The sequence below is a fragment of the Vulpes vulpes genome, chromosome 3 (assembly GCF_048418805.1).
Source record: "Vulpes vulpes isolate BD-2025 chromosome 3, VulVul3, whole genome shotgun sequence".
Classification (NCBI taxonomy): domain Eukaryota; kingdom Metazoa; phylum Chordata; class Mammalia; order Carnivora; family Canidae; genus Vulpes; species Vulpes vulpes.
The window spans coordinates 22587236-22609670 of NC_132782.1; the positions used below are offsets into that span (position 1 = coordinate 22587236).

The window sequence follows — 22435 nt, forward strand, 5'->3', positions numbered from 1 at the left end:
GGGGTGAAGCCAGCCTTGGGAAGCCTGTGCGCTACATGGGGCTGTTCGTGGCCACCGGGAAGGAGGACGGCACACCTGACGTTCGAGCCTAGCGGTCGCGGGATGCCCTCCCCCCCCCCCCCCCCGCCCCTCGCCCCCTGGTGGGGCCGGCCTCCCCGCCCCGGGCCGCTAGGGGGCGCTGCAGGGCGCTCCCCGGAAGCGGGTGGGCGGGGCGGCGGGAGAGGCCCGGCGCCCGCGTCTCGCGTCCTCCGGAAGCGGAGCGGCGGCCCCGCAACGGCCGGTGGGCGGCGGCGGCCGGGGGACCTCCGTGGGGCCCGGGGCGGGCTCCCGCGCCGCGTGGAGCGCCATGGACGAAGCAGGCAGCTGTGCGAGCGGCGGAGGCTTCCGGCCGGGCGTGGACAGCCTGGACGAGCCGCCCAACAGCCGCATCTTCCTGGTCATCAGCAAGTACACGCCCGAGTCGGTGCTGCGGGAGCGCTTCTCGCCCTTCGGCGAGATCCAGGACATCTGGGTGGTGCGGGACAAGCACACCAAGGAGTCCAAGGGCATCGCCTTCGTCAAGTTTGCCCGCAGCTCGCAGGCCTGCAGGGCCATGGAGGAGATGCACGGCCAGTGCCTCAGCCCCAACGACACCAAGCCCATCAAGGTGCAGGTGCCCGGGGGGAGGGGCCTGCCGCGGGCTGCGCGGCCCTGGGGGGGGGGGGGGGAGGGGGAGCCGCGGCCTCCGGGGCCCGCGCCGACCCTGCGCTCTCGGAACCCCGTCTACCGGGTCAGGGGAGGGGAAGAAAAAAAAAAAAAAAAGGTTAGTCTGCTTTTTTTTTTTTTTTTTTTCCACGTTGCTACGAAGCTTCATAACGTGCTGAAAGTGCACGAAACTGCGGCCTCTCTGGTGTTGGGCGCGCGTGCACGGAGGGCGGGGGCGGCAGTGCCTGAAACTGCGGCCTTTGTACCCGCGAACTGCCCCCGCGTTGCGGCTTGTCACTCCGCGGCTTTGCTCTCAAGGCACAGGCAGCTGCTGCCGCCGCTCCCCCTGCATGTTCCCTCCCTCTCCCTCCCTCTCTCTCAAATACATAAACAAATAAAATTTAAAAAAAAGCGGGGGGGGCAGCCCGGTTGCTCAGCGGTTAGCGCCGCCTTCGACCCAGGGCGTGACCCTGGAGACCCGGGATCGAGTCCCACGTCGGGCTCCCTGCATGGAGCCTGCTTCTCCCAATGCCTGTGTCTCTGCTTCTCTCTCTCTCTCTGTGTCTCTCATGAATAAATAAATAAAATATTAAAAATAAAGAAGAAGAGCCAAGTCACTGTGATGGTAGTGTTAGTTGTGCTATTACTAAGCGCCCCCCGCGTATGCTTAGTTCATTCCCCCTGAAGGTATTTATGTTGTTTCTGCACTTGTGTAAAATTAAGATACCCCATGCGTGGCAGGAAGGGGTGATTTGGAGGGTTGTTTGGGTCCATCTATGTTCCAGCACAGCGCTTGGCCGAAGGTAGGCAGGCCCTGGACATACCTTACGGTCAGCCGTAGCCAAAAGGTCATCCCTTAACTGGCTGTGAACTCAGTTCCCGAGCACCTACTGTCACCTGTCCTGTAGAGATAGTTGCCGTGTTTGTAATTCTGTTGGAGATTTCCACAAAATTCTCTTTTCCCTCCCTCGACTTTCCCCTCCCCCCTCTTTTTTTTTTTCCTCTCCCATTGACTTATAGAAAACTGGTAAGAATATTTATGCTGACTTACATAAATGAAAGACTGAAAGATATTTCTATCTCTGGAGGTCTTCTCTGTATCTCCATCCACAAAAGAGAAGGAGCAGAGGGGTGTGTCAAAAATGCAGTAGGCCACAGACATTCCCTTTACTTCCACCTCCCCAGCACTCTGAAATGCAGCAGAACTGATCACCAGCAAAATAAATTGTCAGGCCACAGTGTAGGCTCCATCAGGGGTTGTCAAACTGTTTTTTTTTTTTTCTTTTTAAGATTTTTAATTTATTTGTTCATAAGAGACACAGGCAGAGGGAGAAGCAGGCACCGTGCAGGGAGCCTGATGGGGGACTCCATCCTGGGAGTCAGATTCAGCCCTGAGTCAAAGGCAGATGCTCAACCGCTGAGCCACCCAGGCATCCCGACAAACTTTTTCTCTTAAAGTCCAAATAGTAAATTTTAGGCATAGTGAGCCACATATTCTTTGTTTTTAACAGCCCTTTAAAAATATAAAGTAAGTCTCAGATCCTGGGCTGTAGAAAAACAGGAAGCTGTAGTTTGCTGACTCCTACCCTAGATAGATAATTTGTATCTCCTTCCAGTTGAATTAGGGGAGAGGGTTTTTTATGCTTTGAGTAGAACCACAGAGATCTGTGGACAACCCCCAAAATGCCTCAAATCTCAAACCTATATAATCCACTTTCCTTGATTAAATTCTTACGAGAGAAGTAAAAGTGCCAACGCCGAAATGTACCCTCCCTCGTAACTGCAGAGAAGTTATTCCCCAAAACAGAAGTTTAAGTTGTTTTTCACATCTTGGTCCACTCCTCTCAGCCAGAGGTTTGTTACATTACAGGTCCTAGAAAAACATTATAAATTTATTCTTTAGCAAGTTCAGCTTGGTCTGTCTTCCCCTGGAATATAGTTTTGTTTCTTTCTGTTTTTGTCTTTTCTGTATTTTGAGTTAAATTAATTCAGCTTCAACTTTTTTCATGTAGTTTGCTTTTGCAAAGTTCCAAAGGATTTATAAGACCAAAAAGAAAATTATAGCCCTAGGCCTACAGCGAAAAAAGATTGGCTAAGTAAGAGTTATTCTGTGACCAACTACATTATCTTGAGGAAAGGGGTAAAGTCTTGGTTTTTAGCTTTGCAAGAATGACTCTTATTTAGAGTTTATAGTCTAAACAAATGTCTTAGGAAAAACTGTCCATTGTTCTGCTCAGACACTGCTTGCCTTATTGGAAATTTGAAATATTCTAGTCTTCTAAAATTTAGAAATTTGTGATATGATGACCCCTCCAGTCTCAAATCTTACTTGAACTTTTTCCACCTAGTGTCTTCCTATATTCTTAAAGGTTTCCTGTTTTATTTTTCCGTTGATCATTCATTACTGATATGTCCACTAGACTGACTTTCTAGAGGGTCATTTCTGTATTTCTCAGTACTCATACTTTATACATTACTTGGCATATAATGTAAGTTTATTGAGGGAGTAACCGTTATTTGTCCTTTGAGTTGCTACTCTGAAATTCTGTAAGTTCAGATTTTCTCATAGTGGAATATAGTATACAGGCCTCCCTCCCTTTAAAGTAGAAGATGCAAAAAAGCAACCTTAGAGGGCTTCATGTGGATTAATTTTATTACAGGTCTTCAAGTTAAAAAAAAAACAACAACTAGCCATTAAAATTCTTATCCTTAGAGCTCTATGAACAAATCTATAATCCTAGTTAGAGATTTTAACATTCTTCTAGGATAATATAAAACCAAAATGAGATGCCTGGGCGGCTCAGCGGTTGAGCATCTATCTGCCTTTGGCTCAGGGCATGATCCCGGAGACCCAGGATCAAGTCCCACATCGGGCTCCCTGCATGGAGCCTGCTTCTCCCTCTGCCTGTGTCTCTGCCTCTCTCTCTCTGTCTCTTATGAGTAAATAAATAAAAATCTTCAGAAAAAAATTATAAAGTAATAACTAATAACCCAATATCATAATCCAAGTAATAATAATAATGTAAGTAATCTAATGTCACAGATGATGTTTCAGTAAAACTGAATTGCTAATAGTAGAAAATGGAGCCTCAGGTAGCACATATGAGTATGTGCTTACGTAGATCATTTGGATGGTCACTGAGATGGTCCAGAATATGGTTATGTTACCTTTTTTTAAGAGTTAATATTAGAAAGAAAACAATTAAAAATACAACGTTTTAGACTTAAACTTAACTATATAAATAATTATGTTTAAACATAAGTAGACTAAACGTGCCAGTTAAAGGCAGAGATTATCAAGCTTTATAAAAAAAGAAAGACCAAGCTAAATACTATATAAAAGAGACATGTGAAGTATTAAGATACAAAGTGGTTGAAAGTTAAAGGATAGAAAAAGCTGGTGTGATATCATATGAAATGATCTTCAACACAAGGAGTATTGACAGAGATGGGGTAATTTCACAGTAATAAAAATATCACTCAAAAGTGCATAACTCCCAAATGTTTATGCAGCCAATAATATAGCTTCAAAATACATGAAGCATTATTGATGGAAACTGAGAGGAGAAAGACAAATTCGCAGTCAGGTTTTTATACGCCTCTCTTAGTATCTGATGGAACAGCTAGACAAAATCAGTAAAAATGTGATATTTAGGGTGTTTGGGTGGTTCATGGGGTTAAGCGTCTGCCTTCAGTTCAGGTCAGGATCTCAGGTCTTGGGATCTAGCTCTTCAGTCTGGCTCCCTGCTCTGTGGGGAGTCTGCTTCTCTCTCTCCCTCTGCCCCTCCTCCCTACTTTTGCGCTCTCTCGCTCTCTCTCAAATAAACAAACATCTTTAAAATATGTGATATTTAAATAACACTATTAATCAACCGTAATTGGCATTTATTGGACACTGTACTCAACTGTACATTCTTTATCAGTGCACTGACTTGCCTCTTGGTAAACAAAAAGGCAAATGTAAAAATACATTTGGAAAAACCAATGCAGACATTGGTATCATTGCATGTAAAAAGTCATTGCAGTAAAGATTGCTTTAAAAAAACTTTTGACAAAACCCTATTACACTGCATTTAACCTAACATGAATCTCATACTAATAATGAAGTAAGTATACTTAAGGAATAGGAAAACAGTTAACTGATTCTTTTATTTTTTTGGATATTGTTTGTTTCTTAGGTTTTCATTGCTCAGTCCAGATCATCTGGAAGTCACCGCGATGTTGAAGATGAAGAACTCACGAGAATATTTGTAATGATACCAAAGTCCTATACAGAAGAAGATCTGCGGGAAAAATTTAAGGTACTTAGGTTTACTCATCAGCTAGCATCTGTGATAACTTGTAATCCTAAATTGGTTGTATAAGTTACTAAATCTTAAGTGTTGTTTAAGTTATATTGGTGGTAGAGAGTTAAATAACCGTTTTTAAGTTATCTACTTCCATCCAGTTCTAAAATATTAAACCTAAAATTAACTTTTTAGAAACCAAAAACTGGAAAATATCAGTGATGGCATTTTCCTCCATATAATGAAAACACAGATTCAGGAAAATAAAGTATAAAACCCAGAGTTTTAAATTAGGTCACATACCTGATAGATGGTGGACCAAGATTTAAATCCAGGCTGTCTGAATCCAGAACCTGCTCTTGGTCTTTACAATTTCAAAGTACCCTCTTACCACTCTGTTGCTCTCATGTTGAGGTGAGTCAAGGAAGCCTGAGTATGTGAACTGTATTCCCTAATATTTATTATAAAACTGTAGCATATTGATGCATTTATTCGCAGAAAGGCTCATAGAATTTTTGTTCTAGGGATCCCTGGGTGGCGCAGCGGTTTAGCGCCTGCCTTTGGCCCAGGGCGCGATCCTGGAGACCCGGGATCAAATCCCACATCGGGCTCCCGGTGCATGGAGCCTGCTTCTCCCTCTGCCTATGTCTCTGCCTCTCTTTTCTCTCTCTCTCTCTCTCTCTGTGTGACTATCATAAATAAGTTAAAAAAAAAAATTAAAAAAAAATAAAAGAATTTTTGTCCTAAAAATAAGCCTTTGAAAGAGTTCTCTATTTAAAGAAAAAAACTACAGCACTGAAGCAAGTAGCAAGAATATATATGTGTAGTCCATGAAATTTGAAGATAACTTTAAATCCTTTTAGCCATTCACTTGTATATGCAGTGATATACTTTCACAAAAATTATTAAAAATCAGTTCTTAAATTTGAATTGGAAATTTTCTCCTTTTTCAATGTTTCCCAATACTAGGAATCAGGTGGGCAACATGCAAGAAAAAAAGAAACAAATAGTAAAAAGTAATTTTCAAAATTTCTCTGTCCTACCCTAAGTAAGAGTTGAGTAAAATATAAAATACAAAATATCTCAAAAGTAACAGCTACCAAAAATATATATTCCATACTTCCTCCAATAGTAAGAAAGTTTTTATCTTATAAATCTTTATCTTTTTCTGCTTGAACAAGTATGACATTTTTTTTAAGTATGACATTTTTATCCAAATGTATAATAATTAAGTTGCTAATTGGTTACATGAGAATTTTATAAAATAAATAATAAACACTAAAGTGGCACCTGGGTGTCTCAGTCAGTTAAGTGCCTGACTTGATTTTGGCTCAGGTTGTAGTCTCAGGATTGTGAGATGCTGCCCTGCACTCAGTGAGAAGCCTGCTTAAGATTATATCTTCCTCTCTCGCTGCCTGCCCCCACACATACTGTCCCTCTCTAAATACTTTATAAGTCTTAAAAAAAAAAATAATGCTAAGAATTTATATGCTATATTTGTACCAACATTAAAAATAAACTTTTAGGGTTGCCTGGGTGGTGCAGTCGTTTCAGCATCTGCCTACAGCTCAGGTCATGATCCCAGGGTCCTAGGATGGAGCCCCACATTCGGCTCTCCCTCAGTGGGGAGCCTTTTTCCCTCTCCCTCTGCCTGCTGCTCTGCCTGCTTGTGTGCTCTCTCTGTCTTTTTTTTTTTTTTTAAAGTAAACTTTTACCTTTATTTTTTACATAGAATTGACTTTCTGAGAAAGCTGATGTGTTTTAGTGATATACTTTGAGAGGCTCCTCTTTGGAAGAATACATAATCAGTTATGTCCTGTTAGAAGGCAGGGAGCTGTAGCTAATGTTTAATGTGTTCCAGACCCTTTAGGTCTCTTAGTTCATTTAACTCTTAACAATAACCTTTTGAAGAAGCTACAGCTTTTAGCCCCATTTAACTGGTAAAGAGATAGCCACAGAGAGGATAACTAAACTGTCCAGTGAATAAGGGACTGAGCCAAGATTTGAATATAGAAGGTTCAGTTCCAGCTTGTGATCACCACTGAGCAAGACTTTGGATCTTTCCAAACCATGTACACACTCTTACTCTCCCTCCATGACATAGGCAAATTACTGATTTCTCTAAGGCTCATTTTTCTTGTCTGTGAAATAAATAATATAATATATACATATACAGACATATATATAATATGGATATTGGGTTGTGTGTGTATATATATATGTGTGTGTGTGTGTGTGTGTGTATATATATATATATATATATATATATACGGACACACACACATGTATATACTTGAGGGATTGTTGTAGCAATAAGGTAATATATGTAAAGCAGATGCTCAGAAAGTGAAGATGGAAATCATTATTTTGGTGGTTATTATTTGCTTATATCATTATTATGGTTCTTTTTCTCATTAGTTTGTGACATTTTGATTCTATTATTAAAAATGGCTATAAATTCTAATTCCGATTTCTAGTTTTGCAAATAAGGGGCACAAATAAACTTGAAGTTCTGAAAGAATCTATTCAGTTCCTGATTTTTGACTCCTCTAAGATCATTTCTTTTAACTCTCATAGGTGTATGGAGATATCGAATATTGCAGCATTATTAAGAACAAAGTAACTGGAGAAAGTAAAGGTTTGGGCTATGTTCGATACTTAAAACCATCACAAGCTGCCCAAGCAATAGAAAACTGTGACCGAAGTAAGGATGTGTTCATTTAACATGTTAAAGACTTTTTGAAAACTTTTAATTATTCTAAATAACTGAATCTAACGCTGGTTTTTGCTAATAACCATACCTGCTAATTTAATCCTGGCAATGGGAGTTTTAATATATATACACACATATGTATATATCTAGGATAATTAGTTTTGGGGCTGTGGTTAAGCTTTTATTGAGGCACTGTCTTGAAGAGAAATATGAGCAACTGTATTAACTTAGTAAGTGAAAATACTATTGCCACATTTTGGTTATTATTTCTATAGTAATTTAAAATTTTTGAGTATTAAAAAAACTGACCTTTCAGGCCTTTTTAAAAAATATTTTTTATGCTAAAAAAACTCAAATTTTCTGTTATGTGTGTTTATATATAACCTAAACCTTAAACAAAATTAAGTATATACTAAAAAACATAAAGGTTAAGGATGGGACTTCATGTAATATTTGCCCACATAGGTAATGAAATATTTATTGGGTTAGTTTTTACCTAGAATGACATTAACTGGATCTTTTGCTGTTGCTGGTATACATAGTGAAGAATAAGAATTTTAAAGAAGCTAAGGAAAATATCCTTTGTGGTCATACTCCTGGTTACATTGACCTTTACAAATAAGAAATAATTAAATTAGTAGATTTTAGGATATTATAAAGATCTATACATATTGGAAGGAATTACTGCTAATCAGTGGAATTCTTAAATAACCTTAAGGTACATACCAAAATTTCCTTTCAGATCCTTCTATATTTCCTACTCAGCCAGCATTAATTGAGTACCTATGGTATACTCAGCAATATGTTAAGTAAAAGGATACAAAGGGAATAAATATATAGCTTTTAAGGAATTTAATTATATTGGGTAGCCAAGATCTAATAGGCAAAAAAATTGTTAGGGATAATAGAAGAATTTTTTAAAAGGTTCTTTGAAAGCAGAGAGTATGTTTTATTTATCTGTTTCTGTCAGTCCTAGTACCTAGTAGTTATAGGCCCTCTGTAAAGATATATTGAGATCTTTATCAAAGATACTGCCATCTATAATAGACTCCATAAAAATTTGCGAAGTGAGAAAATATTAAAAAATATTTGGTATGGTCCAGTAGTGGTGAGAAACAAGTGCTCTGAGAGCATGAGAATACCTCTAGAGGTAAGATTTACATCTGATAAAGAGTAGGCCAGACAAAAGCTGAGAGCAGTGTAAGCAAAGGCACAGAGCTAGGAATAAACATGTCTTTGCTTAATATTGTGAAGGCAGCAGTCTGAATAAAGCATAATAATCCTGTTGAGAAATTAGGAGGCAAAGTTAACTAGGTACATTGGCACCATGTATGGGAGGTTATGAAGAGTTCAAACTTAGTTAAGATTCCCCTGTAGATTGAAAGAAGAAAAATAGTATCAGGGATGGATTCCCAGAGAAAGAATTCAAAGTGACTGGTTTTATCCTTTTAGGAACCACTGAATAATATGATGAAAGCTATGAACCTTCTTTGAAATATGCCCATGTACACATAGACATAAGCATTTTTGTTTAAAGTTTCAGAGAGTTCATGGAATTTTCCCACCTTTTGAAGCTCATCCTTGAAACCCTACTTAACACCTTTGATCCAGAGGCAAAGAGACCAGTTAAAGAACTGTAATTAATTGAAGAGAATCTGACTTAGAAACAAAGGCAGAGAAACTAGAATAAAAAATAACATCTTGTAAGTGTGTTTCAAAGGAAGACTCTTGCTCACAAGTTGAATATGAAAAGCCCTGTAGGAATTTTTTTTTTTTTTTTTTGCCCTGTAGGATTTTGATGTGGAGCCAGAGAGAAGGAAACATGATGTTATTTGTAATAGGGGGAGTTTGGACAGGATAAGATAGAATTGCTGATCTTTCATGTCTACATTGACCCATAATTTGAGATTCTTGCTCTTTTTATTTATTCTTTGCTATTTTCCAAAAAGCGAATAAGTAGGTCTGGTGCAGATGGCTCTTGTGTATGTTTTATTTTATACAATTACGGTTATAAAGCTAAGTCACGCACTATCAATAAAGTATATCGGCAGGTATGATAAATTTGCTATGAAGTTTGAAAGTCATGGATTCTCTTTTCCAGGTTTTAGGGCAATCTTGGCTGAACCTAAAAATAAAGCCTCTGAATCCTCGGAACAAGACTATTACAGTAACATGAGGCAGGAGACACTGGGACATGAACCTAGAGTAAATATGTTTCCATTTGGTGAGTAAGCTGTCCTTTATTTTAATAGTATAAGTAGTATGTACAATCTGATTGGGATTTTGTAAAATATTCTTTTATCAGTAGTCTGTAAAATCTCAGTGAAGAAAAGTTAATGTGGGGTTTCTTGAGAAATTTGTCATGACTCCTCATGGTCTTAATATTTAACACTTGTGTACCTAGTATTTAACACCGTGTAACATAGTGTTACAACTGTATTATAGTTGTAAAGTTGTATTATAATTGTAACTATCACAATTATAACTATAATTGGAAATAGTTTCCAATTACTGTCTTTTATGGTTAGTTGTGTATTATCTAAATATTAAACCGCATCACTGCCACCTTTTTTGAGTGAGCTTCTGCCTCTGTAGCTGACCAAACAGTATGAAAAACATATGCTGATATCCCCTCAGTATGAGTCTTAAGATTTTATACCTAAAGTACTGCTGTTTTAAACTTAGGGCTAGAAAAGAGAGGAATGACAAAAGTAGAAGTTAGCCAAAGGGAGAAATGAGTGATGAAAGTAAGGCCTGTGTTATTTGGCACAAACTTTCTTACAGGTGAAACACTTGCCATATTTTGCAGTTTTGCATACTAAACATATTCCTCTGAAGTTAGACTACACATTTCTGCTTGTATTTCTGTGTCGAAGGCAGGAGAGCGGGAAAAGTTGTCTGTTTTCTCATTATTGGTCCCTTTTGATAGTACTAATGACCAAGAGGATACTACAAAATACAGTGCCTTGGTCCAATGCTGTGGACTTAATGACAGCTCAGCTTACGTACTCATACCTGAAATGTTAAATGAATTCTTGAATGTATAGAAATTAAAAGATGCGCTTTTTTCCTACATTGTTGGAGAACAACAATCTGACTTTTCAAGTTTTGACAAGAATGACAACAGAGGCCAAGAAGCCATCTCCAAACGTCTGTCAGTTGTATCAAGAGTTCCTTTCACTGAAGAGCAGCTTTTCAGTATTTTTGATATAGTACCAGGATTGGAATACTGTGAAGTTCAACGAGATCCTTATTCTAATTATGGTACAGTAATGTCTATTATTTTTTAATATACTATGTTTGATTAAAATGTCTTTTCTCCAGTGGCACTTTTTATGTCAGATACTGTTTCTTTGACAATTTTATGTTTTCTTTTCTCCCACTTAAACTTTCAAATTACAGTGATACCTTAAGAAATAAACCCTTGAGGATATATCTCCTTTTTACAAAGTCATTTATTTTATTTTATTTTATTTTATTTTATTTTATTTTATTTTATTTTATTTTTATTTTTATTTTTATTTTTATTTTTATTTATTTATGATAGTCACACACACAGAGAGAGAGAGAGAGAGAGAGGCAGAGACACAGGCAGAGGGAGAAGCAGGCTCCATGTACCGGGAGCCCGACGTGGGATTCGATCCCGGGTCTCCAGGATCGCGCCCTGGGCCAAAGGCAGGCGCCAAACCGCTGCACCACCCAGGGATCCCCAAAGTCAGTTATTTTAAATAAATGTATTAACTCCCATAGAATAGAGCATTTCTGTTTCTACTTCTACAACCAAAATACCCCAGGTTGGAGGTTTCAGTACTCATGATTAATACTAGGCAAAGTTCTAAAACCCATAAAGTTTCCTCCTCATCCTAAAGTCTGTCTCTTTATTTTTTATTTATTTTTATTTTTTTATTTTTATTTTTTTAAAGATTTTTTTTATTTATTCATAGAGAAACACACAGAGAGAGGGAGAGGCAAAGACACAGGCAGAGGGAGAATCAGGCTTCCATGCAGGGAGCCTGATGTGGGACTCGATCCCAGGTCTCCAGGATCACACCCTGGGCTGCAGGTGGCGCTAAACTGCTGCGCCACCGGGGCTGCCCTCTTTTTTTTTTTTTAAACGTTATGCCTCAAAATTAAATTTCTTCCCTTCATTTCAAGCATTTGATTGTTCTTCCCCTCTCTCTACTTCTTTCCAGTCTTAATTGATGCTAAGCTGGGGTAGCTGTGTGGCTCAGGTGATTAAATGTCCATCTTTGGCTCAGGTCATGATCTCAGGGTCCTGGGATCAAGCCCTCCCTCTGCAAACCCCCCCTCCACTTGTGCTCTCTCTCAAACAAATAAAAATCTTAAAACATTGAAGCAAGGCTCTAATATCAGCTATTTGAAGTTATTAATTGGTTAATTGGTTAAACCTAGTATCTAGTGTTGGCTTAACCATCCTTGTAATTTTTTAAGGTTTTTTTTTTTTTAAGGCTTTTTAAAAATGGAGTTATTGTGGCATAATGGAAAATGGTTGGCATTCCATTTTGCAATAGTCTCAGGTACAAATCCCAGCACTGGCACGTAGCTCTGAAATCTTGCTGATCCTGAGTCTCTCTGCATCTCTCAAAGGGCATTATTAATACCTTCTATGCCAGGGTTAGATAAGAACTAGAAATACTATATGTGGAATACCTACTGCAAGTCCTGGCACATAATAGGCACTCAGTAAATCTGGGGAGCTTATTGGTTTGTTTTAAAGAATTGGAGGTGAGGAGTGTTAGAGAAGAGTCATACTTGGCATCTGTTCTAGTACTATTGATACACTTGATTTAAGTCCTTTTAGGGTGTCATGGCTATAAGGAGAAGTAGGAAAGTGAGTCAGGTCATATGGGCTGATAGGCCTAGAGTGGTGCCACTCTTCCCACAGACACATACACTCACCTACTATTACTCTACCCAGCACTGGTCTTTTTGCAAGGCTGCCCATCTGAGCCTACTTTGGACCATCTCCAACCCCAATCCAACCTTAGACTATCATTCTTTATGCTGACTTTAAGGCACACATTTTGTATTTTGGGGCGCATTCATTGTTACGTTTAATTCTATTTGTTTTGTATTTCTTTCCCTTTTTACCTGGTATGTTGAAATGTATTTGTTCCTTTATCTTCTATATTGTTTCTCTGTTTGTTGCATCTAATAAATAAATATATGTGTTATTGGGACACCTTTTATTAATAGTTATCATCATAGAGTTCTATCTGAATTAGTTTTATATGTTCATTTGCTTTCAGAGTTTTAATTTCATTAAGATGTTGGAGTGCTTGGGTTTGGAGAATAACATGAAATTTTAGCAGTGTTTTTCCCCTAGTGGGTTGTATTATATATATGGGTTATATATTTTATATAGTATTATATTGTGTGTATATGTATATGTATATAAATACATGTAAAACCCCAAATTGGTTACATATTATGAACTTTTTAGTTTTTTAGCTCATGGGCTATCCATATATGGACTCTAGTGTAAAATTACCCCCCTGCTTCAGCATCACCCTCCTAAATTGAAATCTGTTTCCTTAACTGAAAGCTCTCCAAAGGAATGTGAAATTCATGATTTCCAATCCGAGAGCCTCTGTTCCCTACCTTTTGTTTTTAATACGTGCCACTTTTCCTTTATCTTGCACCGCAACAAGCCAGATGACTCTATGTTCTTATCAGACTATATATTCTCATATCATTTCCTGCTCTGTATGATAGGGAAAATTTTAGCACTTCAAAGCAGATTCGAAAGAACAAAAATTTAAGAAACACTGGTTTTAGGTATATCTATCATATAAGAAATACCAATATCCTAAAATTAAATACATTAGACCTTACTTTAATAATTACATTTTCCTTAAAATATGTTATCTTTTAGACTCTGTAGGAACATAGCTGTTGCACATATGTATAGAAAACTTTGTTTTCTGACCCATTTGACTGTATTTACTAATTGTGTGATACCAGGCTATTTCTATGTTGTTTCACTTTCTAGGCTTTAGGTATCCTCTCTGTTTTCTTTTTAATTCCTGATATTCTTTACTTTGTTTTAGGTCATGGAGTGGTTCAGTATTTTAATGTAGCATCAGCTATTTATGCAAAATACAAGTTACATGGGTTTCAGTACCCTCCTGGGAATCGGATAGGTGTTTCCTTCATTGATGATGGGAATAACGCCACAGAGTAAGTACCATCTCCAGAGCGTGTAAAGCAGGGCTTTGGGTGTATGTGATATAACTTGAAGAATAAGAATAGAAAGCAGTCGACCTCTTAGGTGAGGAAGTCACATAAAACAAGTTGTGGGTAAGAGACTGAACATTTCAAGTTTTCTGTAAATTACCAGTTTTTATCTTTAGTCTCCTTAGAAAAATGGCAACGCAGATGGTAGCGGCACAGCTTGCATCAATGGTGTGGAATAACCCAAGTCAGCAGCAATTTCTGGTAAGTAGGCAAGAATTTAACCTCTCTAAGACATCAGTAGGATAAAATAAATGTGGCCTTTGTTTATTAGCCTATAAGAAAATTTTCAGAGCTACAGTACAAGATCACATAGAAGCCATGATATAGATCTCTTTACCTCTTGGCTTAAAATCCTTAAAGTGCAGTTTTTCTTTTTCTTATTTTGTACCTAACTCTTCAACAGCAATTTGGAGGAAATTCTGGATCACAGTTGCCTCAAATCCAGACAGATGTTGTACTTCCATCATGCAAAAAAAAAGCCCCTCCTGAAACTCCTGTGAAAGAAAGACTTTTTATCGTGTTTAATCCTCATCCTTTACCTTTAGATGTATTAGAGGATATATTCTGGTAAGATTTCAATTCCACAAAATTCTGTTTTATAATATAGTTTATTTAAGCCCTCTTACAATCTTGAGACTTCCTATATCCAGTACTTATCAGATAGGAATGATTTGTTCTGTAGTTTAAAAATTCCTTATTTATATCACCTTTTAAAATACATGATCATTTCCTTCTCTTCTTTATTATTTATGTATTCTAAGTCTCCACACAGAATTTCCTGTTATTTTGTTTTGAAGACATAAAACATAAAAGTATTGTTTTGAAAAGTTGCATGCATAAAATGGACAAATCATTTGTTTCTTGATGAAAATGCATCTGTGTAGACCTGTCCTCTGGAATTCTTTTTACATCTCTTTTCCTTTGTGGTTTTAATTCAACTGAACAGTTTATTAAACATCTTCTATTTTGTCAGCTCTCTGCTGGATCCTCAAGGATTATATAGAGTAAACAATTACTTGATTGTAAGGAAGAATACACAATAAATCTAGAAAAAGGAAAGCTCTTGCTTATTTTTGTGTTTTTAATAGAACTCTGTTAATCTTAACTTTTCAGTCTTTTTCCTATTTGCCTCATAACAATGTTCGTGAATTAAAAAAAGTAGGAAGCTCATTGAAGAGCTACACAAAACATCAGTAATTCAGATATTTTGACTTTTATTTAACTGATTTCTGTAGTTTGTTTCTTTAACATTTCCTTTGTGCCAGGCAGTCACCATGCTAAGTGCAAGGGACGTTGTAATATGTATGTAAAACAAGAGTCCTTGTCCTCTGATGGTTAGTCTCATGTAGGAGACAAACAAGTGAATAGGAAAACATCACTAGAGGTTGGTGTCATGAAAAAGAATGTTCAGGCTATGAAATACCTAAGAAGCAATATATAATGGAGAGACCTGACAGATAAAAATTACTTAGAGTAGAAAGGAGGGCATGTGGGTGGTTATTCCTACAAGAGAGAATGTGAAAGGAAATGGTTAGAATATGGAATTTGAGAGACTGGGAGAGGGAGGGTGAGGCAGGAGAGGAAAAGGCTCATGTCAGGAAAGGCCCACAAGCTATGTTAGGGAGTTTGTCCTTACCCTGGAAGGGATTTTTAGGGAGGCAACGATCATATCTGTTTTAGAAAGGTCACTACAAAGACAGGTAGAGAATAGATTACAGAGGGACAAGCCCAGAGAGCAAGGAAACAAGCAAGGAGGATAGTAGAGCATTCTGAGGAAAAGATAATGACTGGCTGAATGAGGAAAGGGACCTGAGAATGAAGAGAACTTTACTATTAGAGGACGTGTTTGAGAAGGAAAATTGACTTGAAGATTGAATGTGGGGAGAGGAATGGAAAAGGAGTCCAGAATGGACCCCAGTTTTTGGACCTAAGCAGTTGTATTTTTATCCATTTCATTTTATTTTTTTTACTTTGTTTCAGTCGTTTTGGTAACCTGATTGAAGTTTACCTTGTGTCAGGAAAAAATGTGGGGTATGCCAAGTATGCAGATAGAATAAGCGCCAATGATGCCATTACTACTTTACATGGGAAGATCCTAAATGGAGTCAGACTTAAAGTTATGCTGGCAGATTCCCCAAGAGAAGAATCTAACAAACGACAGAGAACTTACTGATTCTTGAGGTAAGCCCTTTTTAGTCTAAATTTTTAAAACACACTGGCTAAATATTATAGCAAGAGGAATATGTATCAAGTTAGGGATTTGGAAGTTGTCAATTAAAAGCATTATGACTTAAAGCTTAGCTAATAAAACCATAGGTTGGGTTAATTTCACAGTATATTTTTTAAACTTGAACTTTTTACACTTAAAATGAATGTTTTCCATGTTTACCAGGAAAGCGTTTTTGCCCTTCTACAAAGTAAAATCAAATTTTAATGTAGAAAATTAAACAATGGGTTTTCTTGTTTATGAATGTCTTTAATGTTAAGAATTGGACTTTTTACCATATGCTTACATAACTTTATTTTCTTGCTTACATAACTTTAAAATTGAAATAGTTCTAAAGATTTTTAACTTGAAGGATTAACATCTTGAGTTATAAATTAAGGTAATTTGTAATAATCTCTATAAAGAGTGTTTGACATCTCACTAGTGAAATGCTTAAAAAGCAATATCAAATAATATGTCTCGATGGACCTTTTGAACCTAAACGCTAGTGTTCATCTGGACTTGTATTTGTGAGTTTGTGCATTAAAACCATACATTCAGAAAGTATTCTCTTGGGCAGCCCAGGTGGCTCAGCGGTTTAGCGCCGCCTTCAGCCCAGGGCCTGATCCTCGAGACCTGGGATCGAGTCCCACATCAGGCTCCTTGCATGGATCCTGCTTCTCCCTCTGCCTGTCTCTGCCCCCCCCCCCCAATGAATAAATAAATAAAAATATTTTTAAAAAAAAGAAAGTATTCTCTTGTGCGTATATGTATTAAAAAAGGAACCCTGACAGTTTACTAAAAACTCTTGTCTGTTATAATGGTATATACGCAATATGAATTCCATTTTCTTTTTGTTTCCAGAAATGAAACTTATATTTCTTTTTCTGTGATAGCCGACTCATCTCCATGCCTTAGGGAAACATTCTTTAAAGTAGAAGTATTCAACTCTTTTGCTTTTCTTATTCTGGAAATGTATTCTGAGTTTCAGGGACTGAATTTCAGTTTCCCTGTTCCCACATACACCAGCTTCCCAAGTCCACTGTTGGCCAAATGATAGCGGTTGGCAAGCACTTTAGATTGACCTTAAAGTTACTGACTTGAAAGCAAATTTCTTTTACCTTAGTTTTCTTTCTGACCACTTATGGCGACTAGCAAGTACCAGAGTGAATTGTCATAACCCTTACTGCTGATGACCGTTTTTCTAATAGAGTAAGTCAGGTAACTAGTTCCTCCTTCTAGAAGGCAATTGGCGATAGGAAAGGTCCATTGGGCCATTATGAATAATCCTAATTTAGAAATGTCTTGATGTTTTCTTTAATTACAAAATTCATTCTCATTACCCCATACAATGTAGAATTATTAAAATGCCAGTGAACAAGAATTAGCAAATCCTTCTTAAAACAAAGCTGTCTTTTCATTTTTACAAATAGAATGTTAAGACTTGAATTCTGGTTAGACAAGCTATCTTCTAAAATAGCACACAAAAATGTGTGTGTTGGTATCTATGAATATTTTGATATATACCTAACAATTCTTTTATTCAAAAAACCTTTGTCCTTAAGAAAGGACAGTAATACTAAGTTCTTATGGGGAAAATATATGAATTGCCCCTGTGATTGAGCCTTTCCTAGTGGTTATACAGTATAAAAATATTCAACTTCAAAATCAGATCTGGCTTGGAATTTTAGTTCTGATGCTTGGATGATTGGGCAGATCTCTTCACCTTTCTGAGGCTCATTTTTTTTTAATAGGGTTAATAAGAAAAAATGAATCAGCAGAATTCCTTATAAAATAAAATAATGGGGATGCCTGGGTGGCTCAGCGGTTGAGCGTCTGCCTTTGGCCCAGGGCGTGATCCTGGAGTCCTGGGATCCAGTCCCACATCGGGTTCCTGCATGGAGCCTTCTCCCTCTGCCTATGCTTCTGCCTCTCTCTCTGTCTCTCTCATGAATAAATAAATAAAATCTAAATATATATATATATATATATATATATATATATATATATATATATATAAAAGAATGTTCTGCAACTGTGAGCTGAAACTTGCATTGGTGATTTCAGTGAAATCTTTGAGTTGTCACCTTATCAAAATGGTCAGAAAATAAAAGTTTAATGATACAAAATGTGGCCAGCTGATGCTGTGAGAATGAAGCTTTATAATACCACGTTTTCTCCTAGAAAAGTGATGTGCATTAATCCCTGTTCCCTACATTAGAGGAAGTGCATATTCTTCAGAATGACTATTCACAAAATCTATCCTTTTTCCCTTTATTGAATCATTGTACCTATTCAGAGCAAAGATAAAGTAGGTTTAGGTTAGCTGAAAATGGTAAGTCATAACCAGCTGTATTGGTTTTGAATGTCTTCCGCTAAATTACAGCATGGTTTTTAGATTTATTTTTGCTGTAGATTTTCTATTTACTGTGGACTCCATGAGATTCTCCTCCTTTGCTGGTATATTAAATAAATGTGTTGTCTTAAAGTTCAATAAAATAGTATGAAAGTTTCCCAAATTTTACATGATTATGGCCATTGAAGTTCTTTGAGAAGGGCAGTATTTTTTTTACTTGTTCCCTTGATTTCAAGGAACATCAGCACCATTCGTAAAGGCTGGTTTCTTTTGTCTCTGAAAAACAGGCCTAATGGTTAAGTGAGCTACGTTGATGAAATAGGAAAAGAAACCGGTCTAAGAATATAACTTTGAAAGTAATTGAGTTCTATTTTGAACTGGGTTTATTGTACAAAATAGGTTTCTCTTTCTATTTGAAGAGATTAAAAATTTTAGTATTTCAGAGTATCCTGATTTTGTATTAATTCACAGCATTTTCCCTCCAGAAATTCAGTACCTGCTTGCATCATACTTCTGAGTAAGTTTGGTTTTGTTTATTTGGGGGCATCTATGATTTAGTAAGCAGATAACCTTGCTTATTTTTCCTTTATTTTTGAAATAAAGGAAATTCCTAACATTTTAGGAATACTATATATACAACAGCTGTTTCCTTTCAGGTGATGATTTTCATACTTCTGTTGTGTTCTTTCTACAGAACAAAGACTAAATACTGACATAATCCTCAGCTGACTGACTGAAAATGTGACTGGACGCACTCCCTGTGGACAGTTGACAGCTTTTTTTTTTCATATACCTGATAGTCTGTGCACAACATTGTTTTGTCTGGGGAGCACGGATTGTTGACATGTATTTTTGAATTCATACGTCAGTGCTAAAACTAATAGTTGTTTCTTAGAGCAATATGTTGTTATATGTAGCAGAAATAAAGTTTTCTTTGCTTGACTAAATCATGCCTTATTTATGTGAAAGAGAATAAAACATAATCGACAGTGTTAAGAATTTGACTAAATGACATATTTCATTGATTTTGAGATGCATATTTTTATACTTCTGAAATTGGAAACATCTTGGTATCGATGGTGTGCCATAATGTAATTGACAATCTATTTTCATTTCTTAATGGAATGTAAAATAAAAGTATTTCCTTCAGTCAGTTGCATCTTAGATTCAATAAAATATGGTAAATTGCTGCTAAACCTACACATGCAGATTGGCTACATACTTACACTTAATCTGAGGCAAGAGCCAAAAGACATCAGTAGAAATATTTTATACTGTATTTTTATAGTTCTACCAAAATTTGTTGGTGATTATAAAGTTCTTTGAAGATTATAGGGCAAAGGTAATAAAAAAAAGTTTTAGGTTGTTGTTGATAATAAGTTTAAATAAATGTCAGTGGCTTGGCGGGAGGTTGAACATTTTCCCTTATAAATACAGGATATAATGGTCACTGCAAAATGTGACATGCAAGTAATTTCAGAACAGATTATGATAGAAAGAATAGTCATTTCAAAAAAAATATTAAAAATTGGGGATCCTACTCTGCTTGTATTTTGAAAATCCAAGAAAAAATTTTTAGCCACTCTTAAGGTAAATAATATGGATCAGAAAAGGTATATCTAAGTCAGAAACTCGGCATCTTAAGGATATTATAAATGGTATGTAATTATGAAAACCACTGAATTACCTCCTCATTATGCCTCTCACCTCCTGAGTTAAACTAAAAATAATGAAAGATTAAATTCACTGAGCATAATAGAGTATTGCAGCTTGACATCGCTCCATTGAAAAATTGAAATCCTTTTTCTGAATCAAAATTTTTAGTAAATTTAGATGAGAAAATTTCTAATCTCATCTTCCCAGGCAGGACTTAGTGAATGAGAATGGAATCTTTATGAACCAAAGGGCATATTTTGAAAAGAAAGTAAATGTACTCATTCAAAATGAAAAACCTAAGTGAGGAGAGTTGAGGATTAATTACCAACAGGTAGATTTATTCGTCCTACACTCGTTTATTGCGCACATAGTTCCATTTTCACGGATTGGAACCAAATTGTGCCCTACAGGTTATCATGCTGTACCACTCAAGAAATGCTTGAATTCCCCCCCCCAGAAATCTATCTAGCAGCTGGTTAATCTAAATGGTGTAAAAATAGGGAGCTCTCTTAACGCATAGCTGAGGCCATTACATCTTTATCCTCTTAATTGACAAAAATCTGATTTCCCCACACTTTTTACCTATTAGTCTTTAAGTTTTTCACTGTGCCATATATATAGAAGAAGTTAAATCTTTCAGGTGATAGCTACCATACGCCCTCCTGCCCTCCAAATTTTCTTTTTGGATGAAATATTCCCAATTTCTCCATTCTGCATTTAATGTCAGAGAGCCAGTTTCAGCAAACAGTTGTGGTTTCAGTAAAGTGTCTTATGTAGATTTATCTCCTTGATTCCTTCATAGTAAATTCTACAGTGATTTGTATTCTCTGCCTACAAAACACTGCTTTTATGATGCACCGTTCTATTGTGTTTTCCACCAGTGTGTCCCAGTTGTCGCTTGTAGTTGAACCTTAAAAGTTTATTTTTAAAAACTAAAATGGCACATTTTTCTTAAAATGAAGAGGTTTAGAACCTAAGAAAATAGCATCTAATAATCTAGTGCTCATCTTTTCACTTAAATGTTTACTTCTCAAATGCATTCTGGATATAAGAACATAACATATAGACACCTAGATGCTCTGCATATGTCAGTTACTAAAATGGCTGGCATAGAGAGGTTTTTATTAGGTGTGTATTTCTTTAATTTGAAAAAAAGAAAAAGTTAAACAATTCAGATCAATAAACTTATTTCTCATATATGTGGTTCCAATATAAATAGCATCAAAAAAAAAAAAATCCTGATCAAAACTTTCATGTGAAGTCATTGTCAGGTCTTTTATGGTAGATCACAGATGCTGAAAACAGTTACCAGATTTGCTGTTTCTAGAGCTTTATGTCCTAAGCTCTGTACCTTGAAATATTAGTGTCTTGAGAGGAGTCAGTAAGTGTTCTTTAGGGAAGGAGTTTTCATAGTCATATATTTAGAAAATGTTTGGTTATTATTGCAGATATTTTTGGTCATGAAACTTCTTAGAACCTTTGATATGCTAATATACATCACCCCTGTATCTACAAAAGAATACCATAGTTTGCACTGTGAAATGTGTTTTAGAGCTACACTACTAACGGGGCACTGATACTACAACAAATGTATTTTAGGAGAGATTCTTCTACAGTATATACTGTTTCTATTCAATGGTAGTGGTGTGGTTTTCTTTTTTATCCTTTTTCTAATCCCACCATAGATAAAAAGCTAATGCAAAATACTAAGGAAATTACTGTAAAATTTTCACATTCTCTGAATGTTGTTCTCTTAATTGGAACCTACGGGAGATCAATGAACAGACAGAAAATAGAAATAAAAGATATTACCACTAGGTGGTGATAAACACCTCAATGAACAGTAGCATTCCAATATGACTTAAGGCATTGAGCATGAAATGATAGGATTTGTATTGTCTAAAGCAGTGGTTCTAAACTTTAGTGTTCACAAAAATCACCTCAGGTATTTGTTTAAAATACAGATACACTGAGTCTGCAGATTTGGGGCCGAGTTTTTCCCTTCTCCCTAAGTGATAGGGTTGTCAATGCATTGACTTTGCAGTATGCTGACCTTAAGAGAGTCCTTATGTTGGACCTTAAATTGAACTATTGTAGAAGTAAGACATTGGGAAGTTCCTAAGTCTTTTTACCTTAAGCACGTTTTACGATTAAGCATCTGCTTTTAGTATCAGTAAATATGAATTATAGTAAGAAACTGAAACACAAGCAGTCTTAGAAATAGCAAGATGACAGGCCACCTTTTTCATTTTAGCAAATATTCTTTGATGTTTGTA

At 36.8% G+C, this 22435-nt stretch overlaps 1 protein-coding gene across 3 annotated transcripts; it reads left to right on the forward strand.

Annotated features, from left to right (window-relative positions):
• The first annotated feature begins 234 nt into the window (after nt 1-234).
• RBM45 (RNA binding motif protein 45) lies at nt 235-19450 on the forward strand. Of its 3 annotated transcripts, none has more exons than XR_012000335.1 (11): nt 235-646; nt 4863-4985; nt 7548-7674; nt 9785-9907; nt 10768-10947; nt 13755-13884; nt 14058-14142; nt 14345-14508; nt 15922-16122; nt 18975-19020; nt 19198-19450. XR_012000335.1 is itself a non-coding variant. In XM_072752042.1 (11 exons), the coding sequence occupies exons 1-9, from the start codon at nt 347-349 to the stop codon at nt 16112-16114; spliced, it is 1425 nt and encodes a 474-aa protein (XP_072608143.1). In that variant the 5' UTR covers nt 235-346; the 3' UTR covers nt 16115-16122; nt 18989-19020; nt 19198-19450. The 3 variants fall into 3 exon arrangements, 2 of the variants coding, with proteins under 2 accessions (XP_072608143.1, XP_072608142.1); XM_072752042.1 differs by having other exon boundaries at nt 18989-19020; XM_072752041.1 differs by lacking the exon at nt 18975-19020 and having other exon boundaries at nt 236-646.
• Nucleotides 19451-22435: the final 2985 nt, after the last annotated feature.

Bases quoted from the DNA above. Each gene is read 5' to 3' on its own strand.
- RBM45 (XM_072752042.1), top strand. From the start codon at position 347: ATGGACGAAGCAGGCAGCTGTGCGAGCGGCGGAGGCTTCCGGCCGGGC. The intron at 14,143-14,344 runs GTAAGTAGGCAA...ACTCTTCAACAG, and splicing joins CAAGTCAGCAGCAATTTCTG to CAATTTGGAGGAAATTCTGG. The intron at 14,509-15,921 runs GTAAGATTTCAA...ACTTTGTTTCAG, and splicing joins GTATTAGAGGATATATTCTG to TCGTTTTGGTAACCTGATTG.